This window comes from Somniosus microcephalus, unplaced genomic scaffold (genome assembly GCF_052327205.1).
Source record: "Somniosus microcephalus isolate GS21.2 unplaced genomic scaffold, FLI_Smic_1.0 unresolved_chr5, whole genome shotgun sequence".
Taxonomy (NCBI): domain Eukaryota; kingdom Metazoa; phylum Chordata; class Chondrichthyes; order Squaliformes; family Somniosidae; genus Somniosus; species Somniosus microcephalus.
The window spans coordinates 14,811,076-14,823,543 of NW_028225183.1; the positions used below are offsets into that span (position 1 = coordinate 14,811,076).

At 45.4% G+C, this 12,468-nt stretch overlaps 1 protein-coding gene across 1 annotated transcript; it reads right to left on the reverse strand.

Annotated features, from left to right (window-relative positions):
- Positions 1-1,085: 1,085 nt before the first annotated feature.
- LOC147087603 (putative G protein-coupled receptor 139) lies at positions 1,086-4,065 on the reverse strand. Its single transcript, XM_085977764.1, has 2 exons — positions 3,996-4,065; positions 1,086-1,987 (listed from the first exon to the last, which is right to left on the reverse strand). Exons 1-2 carry the CDS (start codon positions 4,063-4,065, stop codon positions 1,086-1,088), a joined length of 972 nt encoding a protein of 323 aa, XP_085833890.1.
- Positions 4,066-12,468: the final 8,403 nt, after the last annotated feature.

A 12,468-nucleotide genomic window follows, 5' to 3' on the forward strand; every position in this document is an offset into this window, starting at 1 on the left:
AGTTCCTCTCAAACATTCCAATCAATCCATCCCGAGGTCAGAGTGTATAGCTCCTCTCACACATTCCAAACAATCCCTCCCGGGGTCAGAGTATAAAGATCCTCTCACACATTCCAATCAATCCCTCCCGGGTTCAGAGTGTAAAGCCCCTCTCACACTGTCCAATCAAGCCCACCGGGGGTCAGAGTGTTTTGCTCCTCTCACACATTCGAATCAATCCCTCCCGGGGTCAAAGTGTAAAGCTCTTCTCACATATTCGAATCAATCCCTCCCGGGCTCAGAGTGTATAGCTCCTCTCACACTGCCCAGTCATTCCCTCCCGGGGTCAGAGTGTAATTCTCCTCTCACACATTCGAATCATTCCCTCCTGTGGTCATAGTGTGTGATCTGACTCCTCCCAGAACTGTTTGGAACGAATCATCGGAGAATCTGCGTGCAGCCCACTTCCTCTATGCAGTCATTGTCAGTGTATGAGGCATTCCAACGCTATTGACAGGGACAGCGAGAGAGAGCGTGAGCGAAGCGGACATTGTGCAGGAGCGGGAAAGAAAACAATGACTGTCATTGAACAGAGGACAGCCACATAGAGTTGCTGAGTGAGAGAGTCACAGAAATAGAGGGAGAGAAAAAAATAAGTGACAGACCTGGAGTGAGAGAATAAATAAGAAATGCATTGAGTTCCGGGGCCTGATCATGCTCTGGGAGCGTCAAGTGTGTCATCTGTGTGTCCATCTGTCTGTTTGCCTTTCTGTCTGGTTGTCTTTCTAAGCATCTCTCTTCCCATTTATGTGCAGTGCTCCTATTCTGGACAGGCCAACAGCAGTGACTGTGATTGGCGGGTGCAGGGAGGCCATCCAACTGAGCTCTTTAGTGCTGCTTTTTTGAGTAACAATTCATGTGTCATCTGCAGAGCGAGTCACGGCTCAATAGGTCAGATCTTCAGTACAAAGCACAATCAGATTTAAGGACATTTCAGGTCTCTGTGCTGCTGAATCAAAATGTACTTTCCACCCTGTGGGGAGTGTAGAGATTGGAGTTTGAAATGGGATTTCGTTCTAGTGCTTGAAACCCTTCAGCTCTTTCTATTATTTAAATAATTTAACAATTAGATTGAGAGGATATTTCACCGCGTTCTTCAGCTCTTCTCTGAATCTAGTCTGTGTCAGGACATAAATACACGTGTTGGTGCAGGAACTGAGAAGCTGAAGCATTGCTGCTGTTAGTTCTGTGATATAATGTGGGTCGGTGGAGGAGTAATAAAACTGAATATCTGCAATTCGCGCGTATATGTTATACAATACCTGGATCAACCATAACAATATAAAACTGCCGGTTATGCTGAAAAGTAAAATTATGGATTTCTTTCGGTTCTCCATCTCTGGATCGGTGTCATTCTCTCTAGCGCTGTTACCCCAGAGCCCCCTGCGGACTCTACTGGACACGAAAATACGTCTGACCGTCAGTGCATTGAGCAGCAAAATCAGAAAAAACGGGAAACAAGGGGTTAAAATGAGGTGAATCAACTCAAAGGCGGCCCAAGCGGGGGAAGTATAGTAGCTCGGTTTAGGGATACAATGCCAAGGAACATTATCAATAATATAGATAGGTTCATATCTGAAGTACCGGGGGACAGACTCTAAACAGCCCAGTGCACTCACTGTTCCGATAACCACAGCCGCCGTTTGTTCGGTGCAATATTTTGTTTTCAGCTTCTCACAACAAATGGCCACAAATCGATCAAAGGTGAAAGCGACTGTGAGCCAGACAGAAACCACCGTAGTTGCATAACTGAAGAATTCAATAAAACTACACACGGGAGTATTGTTCAGGAATGAATATGGGAAATAAATCTGAGCAATCCACGTCAATATGGGGGCAGAGATGACGACCAGGAGATCGGCTGCTGCCATTCCCACCAGGTAGCGAGTGACACATTTGGAGAGACCGCACTTTCCTCGGGACAGGATCACAATCGCCAGCAAGTTAACTGTAAAAGAGAGAAAAGGAAGCAGAGAAATTACTGATCAAACCTGGAGCCAAAGCAGCAGTTTGACAGAATCTGGGCTGAAATTTCCAGTTGTGCTGTTGGTTCGAACGGTGGAAACTGATTCAGGGACCTGGGCGGCGCTGTCATGCAGATAATTGCTTTTGAACAATTATCGATAAAATATTGGGAAATAGATACAGAAAGTGAATAATGTGAGAACCGGATCCACTAGCAGGGCTGACTAAGGGCGCAGTGCCAGTGAAGAAGTGGGAGGCCGTTCACGGAGCCGAAATCCAAACGGTTAAATCCGGATTAGGGCTCCACACGGGAGAGAAAGGGAATTAAGGCCGGGAATGTTTGGAGACAGGGGAGGTGCAGTTGATTGTTGTTCTGGGTTAAGAGAGCCGACAGGGGCTGGCACTAAAGGGGAAATGAAGAGAGATGCGGCGTTGAGTTTCAGGCTTCATCGGATTAGAAGTAGCAGCTGGAGGCCGAGCCAGTGAGGGAAAGTGGGAGGTAGACAAGGAAAAGGACATTTGGGAGCGGGAGGTGAGTCAGGAGCAAAGGGTTTGGGAAAGTGGACAAATTGAAACAACGGATGAAGAGACAGACGATTCAATGCAGGGGGAGGAGAGACTGGGATTCACAGGGAGAGGGTGACAGGAAATCAATGTATAGGTCCAAGTAAAACAATTCAATTAATAAATTCAACAAGTAATGTCTGTGGTTATTGGTGTCAGGGATCAGCTCGTTACGTATAAAATGTGGTCAATAAATTAAATTCCATTAAATTCAAACTAATATAAATACATTACAACAATGTCATTTTTTATTGAATGCACCTTTTGCACAGCATTAAAAATCCACTATTCTGCTAATTTATTATGATCAATAAATCATGAATTCCATTATTTTAATACTTTTTAAATTTTATGGATTTATGAAGTCATAAAGTAATTAAAAATAATATTCAGGGAAACAGACTGATGTCCTGAGGATAAAAACGAACAATCCTATCATCCTATGCACGCATTCTGCTCATCAGCCCCGTGCTCAATGATCCTATTCTCAGATGCAATTAGATCAATTGTGAATTCCCTGTGAAGAGTTTATCGTTTCTACAGATCACGCTACTCGCCACCTGATCCCCTACACGGTTTCCCTCATCTGTACTGCCCGCAATAAACAGAATCGAATGTATCTTCCAGACAGCGTTCACAATAATTGACGCCCAATCTCCTCCAATTATAAAGTACAGCCTTAGATGGCGAGATTGTTCAATTACAAAGCGCCTACATCACCGCTGCTACTTATAATCTCTAGATCAATAGAGGGGCTTCTGATTCCAACAGATACAGTGCAGACTGATAGAACATAACCTCAAAACATTTCATTTTACAATGAAATCCAGTGGCATTCAGTGAATCAATCCACACTGAAGCAGAGAAGAAGATGTAAAAGTGTCTGCAGCAAACTCAGTTCAATCGCCAGACCTCTGAAGCGGCGTCTGATACACACACAGTGAAAAAGAATTTCATTAAAGTGATAACCAAAAGACGCATTGCAATCCCAGTTACACTGAACCATGTTATTGGGAAGGGAGGGCATTGCGCTGCCTCCTTATAACACTGAGGACGTGAGCTGTCTCATTGTCAATCACTGAAAACACATTTATGAAAAAAAAAATTCCAGGACAGTTTAATTCACAGCATGAAACTGTTAACAGCTACTGTGCGTTAAACCCTGCTCTTAACCCAGACACCTGATTCCAGTACATTCAGTACAGAGATTAATCCAGTAACAATTCCAGGGTTGGAGAAACAAAGACAATTTCAAATATAAAGCAACTACTACAAGACCGAAAGAGAAGAGACTTAAGACATCCCATAATTGAACTGATTGGACAGTACAGTCGGCTGTGTAAAACATGCAGCGAGTAAAACATTGACAAGTACAGCAGCGCAGTTTTCACCGATTTATACAATTGACAGGTAAAATAACGGCATACCAGGAACTCCAATGACTGCAAGAACAGTATAATAAATGTCTTGTATCTGATAGATTACTGGATATCCCATTTATGTGAGAAGCAGAGACGTCTGTTGGAGTGGAACCCACAGCTGCAGCTGGCTCTTTGAGCTAATCTATTCCAATGGCCCTGATTTATACAGGGGATAAGTCTCCACTGACATGGTTATACCCCTGATCATTGCTATTCGTGACAGACACATGAACAAACACATTACATCATGACCTTTGACTCTGATATAAATGCTGCGGTGGGTAAAACACAAAAACCTCAATTTGCAGGACATTATCATAATCAGACCTCCCTCGGGAATAAGGCTAATATGTCTCCCCACACAGGACTGATCAAGTATTAAGGAGCAGCTTAATTTACAGTTTACTTGTAAGTGAATTGGCCATGTTCACTCCTGCCAATTCATGTATACATGTTACCTATCTGTCCGCAGTGTACATTGAATACAGGAACACAAGCTGACTCGTTTCACTCTGCCCCTGCAGTTTCCCAGTTCAAAGGTGATGCTTCAGTTTCTGACACGTGAATACTAAAAGGTAACGTTCACCGTTTCAGCCCTGAAATTCATGTGGGTGATATTAGGGGGCGGACACTGGACGTGCCCCATGACATTCCTCACTGCACTATTTTACTGCAGATGAGCACCTGCTTATTCTACATTGGTTAACGGCTCCAGTAAAATTAGAACTGTGACATCTTCTGACTCCATTCCTCCAGTTCAGTCCTGGCCATCCACCTAACCACCACGTTCCATCAATGTAAACCGATCCAAAACTCTGCTCTCCATATCCAGCCCTCCCCAATCCCGCTCGGCCACCACTCTCGCCCTCGCTGACGCTGATTGCATCTCGGTCTTCCAATGATTTAAGTTTTAAATTCCTAGCCGTGGTTTCAATCCCTCCATGGCCTCACCCCTCGCCATATCCACCCTCTGCTGCAACCCTGCAGGAAACCCAACCGTGATCTCTCCATACCTCTGACACTGGCCTCTTTCGCTGGGACTGTCCTCACTTGGTTCAAATTTTACCGAACTGATCATAGCCAGAGCATCTCCAGCAATCGCTTCTCTTCCCACACCAGCAGCGTTAACTCTCGAGTCTCTGAACTATCCATTCTTGACTCCTCCTCTTCCTCATCTACATGCTGCCCTTTGTGACATCATCTACGGATATGGGGTCAGCTTCCACATGTCTGCTGAAAACAGCCAGCTCCATCTCTCCACCATCTCTCTCCACCCTCCACTAGGTTTGTGTTATCAGATTGCATGAGCTGCGATTTGCACCAATGAAATATTGGGAAGATCAAGGCCATCATATTTGGCACCCCCACGAATTCCATAACCTTGTCACTGGTTCCATCCTCCTCCCTGCCTGTTTCCTCATGCGGAATATGATGCGTTGTAACCTGTGAGCCCTAATCATTCCTGAGCTGAGCTTCTGACTTCATATCCCCTCCATCACAAGAGACACCTTCTTCCCCCGGCATAACATCACCGGCCTCTGACCCTGTCTCAACCCATCTGGCACTGAAATCTTCAATCATGAATTCATCAGCTCCAGACTCTCCGTCCTCTCCTCCAATCCATCGCCCCTTCGTTGCTCTGACATTTGGCCTCCCTTTTGATGGGTCTCCCCCGGCTTGGTTCCACATTTAATTATCTGATCGGAGTCAGAAAATGTTCAGCTATGCTTTATCTTCCCCTCCCCCATACCGAAGCGCCGCTACCTGTGATGACTCCCAAGGATGTATCCTAACCCTCACTTCTTCCTCATCTACATGCTTCCCTTTGGAGCTTTCATCCACAGATATGCGATCAGCTTGTCTTCTTCTTCTTAGGCATTCCCACGAAACCGAGGATGACTTGCTTCCACGTTAAAAATGAGTTCGCAGGTGACTGATGAGTCCAATGCAGGACCTACAGTCTCTGTCACAGGTGGGGCAGACGGTGGTTGTACGGCTGGTGGTTGGGGTGCTTGGGTTGACGGGCGATCCTTGCGCTGTTTGCACTTGCCTTCTGCTTCTTCCCGGTGAAGAGAGGCGAGGTGTTTGGCACCTTCCAGGATGCTTCTTCTCCGGTTTGGGAGGTCTTGGAACAGGCATTCCCAGGTGTCGGTGGGGATGTTACATTTTTCAAGAATGTTTTGAGGGTGCCCTTGAAGCGTTTCCTCTGCCCACCTGGGGCTCCCTTGCCCTGCCGGAGCTCCGAGTAGAGCGCTTGTTTTGGGAGTCTCGTCTCAGGCATGCAGATGATGTGACCCGTCCATCGGAGCTGATCAAGCGTGGACAAAGATTCGATGCTGTATATGTTGGCCTGAGAGAGAACACTGACGTTGGTTCGCCTATCGTGCCAATGGATTTGCAGGATCCTGCAGAGGCAGCGTTGGTGGTACCTCTCCAGTGCTTTGAGGTGGCTGCTGTACATGGCCCATGTCTCTGAGGCATACGGCAGGGCGGGTATCACTGCTGCTCTGGAGACCATCACTCCAGTTTGTCCAAATTGTGTTTTGTAAGGGCCCAGATATTCCGATCGCAGGCCACCTGCGGGCCGAGGGCTGCAATCTAAAAAATCTGTGCCATTACCTGAGGGCACATGGGAGGCGCAGTGTTCCACTGCGGGGTGTTTCCAAATTGCCGGTGCGCACGGCCCACATATCCCAGAGGCGCAGGTATGTCACAGCATCCCTGGGATCACGTGGGCCATGGGGAGCCAATCAGAGAAGTGAATCTCCCTTCATACATTTGACAGGAAGTCCTTTCAAATATATGAAAGGAGACCACCCCGACCGAAACATACTAAAACTTCAAATGAATTAAAGAAAATCACATTTTTAAAATGACTTGAAATTACATAAGTTAACTATTATAAACAAAAATTTAAATTTTTGAAAACTATAATTAAAGTTGTTCAGGGGGCTAGAAATAAACTTACCTTTCCTTAAACTCATTTTACATGATAAATCATTGGAAAAAAATTGTTTTTTTTTACTTTTTTCAACTCATATCCCGGTAAAAGCAGCCCTTACGCAGGCTTTTGCCAGGCACAAGAATTGTAAATGTTTTTGCCGGTGGAGGGCCTCCAAAAAGCGGTACTATCCAGCTGCAGAATTCCTTCTCCCAAGCAGCCGGAGCTTTTGTGACAGGACGGAAATGCCGGCTTCCAGCACATGCGTTGTGCATGCCTAAAACCAGCATTTCTGATGTCCCTACGGGTGAGTACACAGCGGCTACCCACCCGTAGGGATCGGAATATCCGGCCCATAGTGTTAGCATTACTTCCTGGCCTTTTTACACTCTGCCGCTATTTATAAAGCCCAGAATTCCATATGCGTTATCAGCTGCTCTGTTACCCTGTCCAGTCACCTTCAAAGGTTAGTGCGCAAATACACACAGGAGTCTCTGTTCCTGCACCAACTTAAAAAATATCTCTCATTCAATCCCCGCCACCCCGCAACTTTCCCTCATCCACACTGCCGCCATGTTTTCAGACATGCTGTTTTGGATGCATCTCAGAAACCTCAATGCACACTTTGGCAAGACTGATGCCATAATCTTTTGTCTGAGTCACACACTTTGTATCACAGCCCTAAGTTACACCGCGGCTGTTAGCTCAGAATTACCCTCAGCACGCTGCTTGATCCTAACATATGCTTCATTCCCATTAATTACTCCTAACAATGATTGCCTCCATCAACCTCAGTGGCATCCTCAGCTACACGCTTTCCTCGGCCAACCAGATATAGAAATGCTCAGCGATGCCTTTTTCATGTCTGCCTAATGTAATTGAACTTGACATGGTGACAGAGATGGTTGATCGTGGTAGCGAGAGCTTGAGCACAGATCTTGGAGACAGATCTGGGAGAATGCAACCGAGTGAATTGCTAGCCGAGTGAGGAATTTTGCGAGCGAAGGAATCAGTGAAGAGGAAAAATTCCTTGGTAGGTATAAGGTAAGTTAGGTAAGTAATCATCAGATTGGAATTTGTTTTTTTCTTGTAAGATAAAAGAAAATGCTTGGTCAGAGGCAGTTCGAAGTTAATAGCTTTCATTTGTAAGTGATTGATTGAATAGGTGGTAGATGCTCTAAGCTAGCAGCTGATTAAGCAGTTCTTGATTGTTTCACTCTCCAAAGGTACATGTTAGGCACTAATATGCAAAAACACAGAGCTTGAGCACAGAGTTGGGAGAAACCAAACGGAGTGAATCGCATGCAGATGGCTGAGTTTGTGAGCACAGGAATTCAGTGGAGAGGAGGAAGGCGGTCGAGATGTGTGACTCTGATATCGAAGTGGAGCCACAGAACCCAAGGACAATAAGTCTATAGACACGAGAGAGACCAGCGGGAGAGGGAGTGGAGTGGCTGCAGATAAAGGAAGGCCCAAAAGCCGGGAGGAAGTGCGTGTGTCAGGGAGCAAGGTAATTGGCGTCAGCGCAAGGGAAGGAGCTGATTGATGAGTAGTTGGTGATTGTTTTGTTTGAAGTCTTATGTTGATTTATGTTAAGTTACTGAATAGTCTATTAAGTAGAGGCATGGCACGTCACCTCGGCCCCGTGGAATGCACATTTTGTGCCGTGTGGGAACTCCAGGATGCTTCCTGCATTAGACAACCACATTTGCAGGATGTATACTCAACTGGAGCAGCTGAAGCTCCAGATTTCGGGTCTTGAACTGCAGCTGACATCAATAAGCTGCATCCATGAGGCGGAGAGGGACGTGGATAGCACGTTTCAGGTGCTGGTCACGCTGCCGCATAAGGGTGTGCAGGCAGAGAGGTAATGGATGACCGTCAGAGAGACACGGAATACAAGGCAGGTAATGCAGGTTCCCCTGAGTGCATCTCGCTCTGCAAACAGTATTCAGGGGAGGGCGAGTGTTCCTCTGTTATATATAGCCAGAGCCAAGGCCATGGCACCACTCGTGGCTCAGCTGTAAAGTGGTGGGGTGGAAGGAGGAAAATCAGGAATACAATGGTTATAGGAGATTCGATATTCAGTGGAACTGGCAGTCGTTTCTGCGGCCACTGACGTCATTCCAGGATGGTATGTTGCCTCCCTGGTGCCAGGCTCAAGAATGTCATGGAGCGATAGCAGAACATTGAGGGATGAGGGAGATCAGCCAGAGGTCGCTGTCCATATCGGTACAAACGAGATAGGTAGAACGAGACATGAGGTCCTGCAGGCAGATTTTAGGGAGCTAGGAAATAGATTAAAAAGCCGGAATTGAAAAGTAGTAATCTCAAGATGGCTGTCAGTGCCACGAGCCAGTGAGTATAGAAATAGAAGGATAGATAAAACGAATGCATAGCCTTAGAGACGTTGCAGGAGGGAGGGGGTTTAGTTTCCTGGGACATTAGGACAGGTGCATGAAGAGAGAGAACTGGGTGTATTTGTTCACAAGTCGTTGAATGTGGCATGGCAGGTAGAGAAAGCGTTAACAAAGCATACATGATCCTGGGCTTCATAAATAGAGGCATAGATTGCAAAAGCAAGGAAGACTTGATGAACATTTATAAAACACTGGTTCGGCCTCAACTGGAGAATTGGCCCAGAAATTCGGGTCTGCACGGGTGAGTACGCACGGGGTACTCACACGTGGGCCCGATAGAAGTGCCGGTTTTCTGCATGCACAGCGCATGCGTGGTAAACCTGCACTTCTGTTCCCCTGAAAGCAGGGGTTAAGAGGTAGAATGCGTGTGAAGTATGAGGCAGCACGTGCGCATTGAACTTCAGCGTTTTTCTGAATTGGTGCAGTGAGGAAAAGTCCCCAGCATTTACACATTTAAATAGCAGGAGTAATGCCGGACCCAGAAGAGCCGTAACGCTCAGGAGGGAGAACTCTTTCAGCAGTGATGCTTCTAAACGGCACATTTTTGGTTGTGAGAGGGTGCAAAGTTATTTTAAGAAAGTTTGAGGTAAGTTTCCAACTTTAAATTTTTTTTAAAAACGGGTTTTGAGTAATGTAGGTCTAAGGAGCTACTCTTGATGTGTGCAAGGCCTAATTGAATTTGATTTTTTTATTAAATGTGAAAAAGACTGTTTAAAAACGAATAATTTTACATTTACAAAATTTTTCAGAAAAAACTTTTCATCAGTAATATATATTCTTTTAAGTAAGTATGTAAGTATGTATGTCTGCATATATGCCTTTAAGTATGTGTATGAATGTATATATTCCTTTCAGTATGTGTATGAATGTATGTATGCATGACTTTCAGAAAATGTTAATTATTGGAAAATCATCTCGGGTGGTAATATTCATCAGGCGGGTAGGACGTGTTCCGAAGCCGATAACGCATGTTTCCTGCCATAGCCCAAGGTGATTTTCTAGCCACTCACTTCATTAATATTTCTTTAACAACTCTTTCCATTTTTTCCTTACAAGGAGGTCTGTGTAAAGAGGAGGCCTGCGAGTGAGAAACATGCCCTCTAGAAATGGTGCCCTGATGCTCTGTGTGATTTTGCTTCAAATAATTCGAAACGCCAGGGAACAATATAGAAGAGAGAGAAACCATAACCGTCTCCTGATCAGAAGGGACTACTAGCCACCCCAGAGAGTGTACAGGGAGAGGCGATCATTTGAGATGCTGTTGGAGGAGTTGTGTGTGAGGAGGCTGCGCATCAGTAAAGAGGCATGTTGAAGGAGGACCTGCAACCACGCTCGAAGACCCGCACTGCCTTGTCAGTGAACATGAAGGTAACCACAGCATTGAACTTCTTTGCAATTGGGTCATTTCAAGCAGGCACCGGTGCCATAAACAACATCTCCAAGCATGCTGCGAGGGTCTGCATTCTCCAGGTCACAGATGCAATTTTCCGTAGGCTTTCAGAGTTCATTAAGTATGACTTGTCCACTCGACGTGAAAAGGAGATGGCCCTTGCATTTCAACGCATTGCTGGATTGCCCAAAGTGATTGGGGCCGTCGATGGAACCCATATTGCATTGAAGGCACCACTGGATGCACCTATGACATAAGTTAACAGGAAGGGGTATCATTCATTGAATGTAATGATAGTAGGTGATGCGCACCTCAGAATCATAAACGTGAATGCAGCGCACTGGGGCAGTAATCATGACTCCATCCTTCTCCGTAACACTAACTTATATGCTGCCCTCAGCAAATTGCCTCCAGGATCAGCATGGATATTGGGTGACAAGCGCTACCCGCTAAGACCATGGCTGATGAATCCCTACCGCAAGACCAATAATGAGGCTCAGGAGAGATAAAACCAGGCACACGTGTCCACACGTCAAGTGGGGGAGAGGACAATCGGAGTTCTGAAATCACGCTTCCGGTGCCTGGATAGGTCAGGGGGGACCTTGCAATATTCTCACCAGAAAGTGGCAAGGATTGTGATGGCCTTTTGTGCTTTGCGTAACTTTGCCCTGCAGGAAGGACTGACCCTTAACACTGCAGAAGAGCTCCCTGCTGAATTGGAGAATGAAACCGATGCCAATGTGCCTGTGGCCAGGCCTCATGGGGAGGAGCCAAGTGCTGGCAAATCGAAGGCTGCTCGGGAACTGCTAGTAGCCAACTGCTTCACGAGGTAGTGTCGCCTTCTACCTACCCGTCCCCTCGCAAGGCAAAGAAAGGCGCAGACACAGTTTAAAGTGAAACAGTGAATATTTATTCCAGCATCAAAGAGTTTTCAGGTTCAGTTTTGATGCAGATAGTTTATAACTTTTAAATGTTAACTAGCTATTTTCTACTTTTCAAACATTTGTAAACATGAATAGTTCAGAAAAAAATTTGTAAACAGCTTAAAGTAACTTTTTTTGGTTTCTTAATGCAATTAAGACATTGAAGAAGTTAACTACGTATTTTCAGCTTTGCAAACATTCGCAAAAATAAATAGTTTGGAAAAAACTTTGTAAACATTTTAAAGTAACTTTTTTTGGTTTCATAGTGCAATAAAGACATTGAAGATGGAAACTAGCTATTTGCTAATTTTCAAACAGTTGTAAAAATATTTTTGCTAAAATAAAAGTTGAAATTTTTTCAAAGTGACTGCAGGCTGAACTTCTAAAAGGGAAAAGTTACATATCCTTTCATGCACAAATATACATGTCAATGAAAAAAGCAAAGACAACATTTAACATGTGAATAAAATGAAAAATTAAACAACTGAATGATTTTGCCCCTCGCATCTGTGACTGAGGGTCCAAGGAGGTGCATTGCACAAAAGGTGACACCCTAACGATTCCTGCGCCTTTTCCCTCCCCGTGACTGGAGCCCTCTGATGCCACTTGAAAGGCCCCTGTGTGCCGTCTCTTGCCCTTCAGCAATTGCCTCATGACAGGGTTGCTGCTGCTGCAAGTCAACGTTTGCTTGCATTAAGACTGGTGGAACAGCTGGCTCATGGGCCTGCATTGTTTCTGCACAGTGAGCAGGTAAGGGCGCTTCTGCAGGAGTCAGAGTAATGGCAGCAGAATGTGGTTCTTGCGA

What these genes read in the sequence shown, in the direction of transcription:
- LOC147087603 (XM_085977764.1), bottom strand. Translation starts at nt 4,065, where the DNA reads ATGGGATATCCAGTAATCTATCAGATACAAGACATTTATTATACTGTT. An exon ending in TGCAGTCATTGGAGTTCCTG is followed by an intron (nt 1,988 to 3,995) that starts GTATGCCGTTAT and finishes TCTCTTTTACAG; the next exon opens with TTAACTTGCTGGCGATTGTG.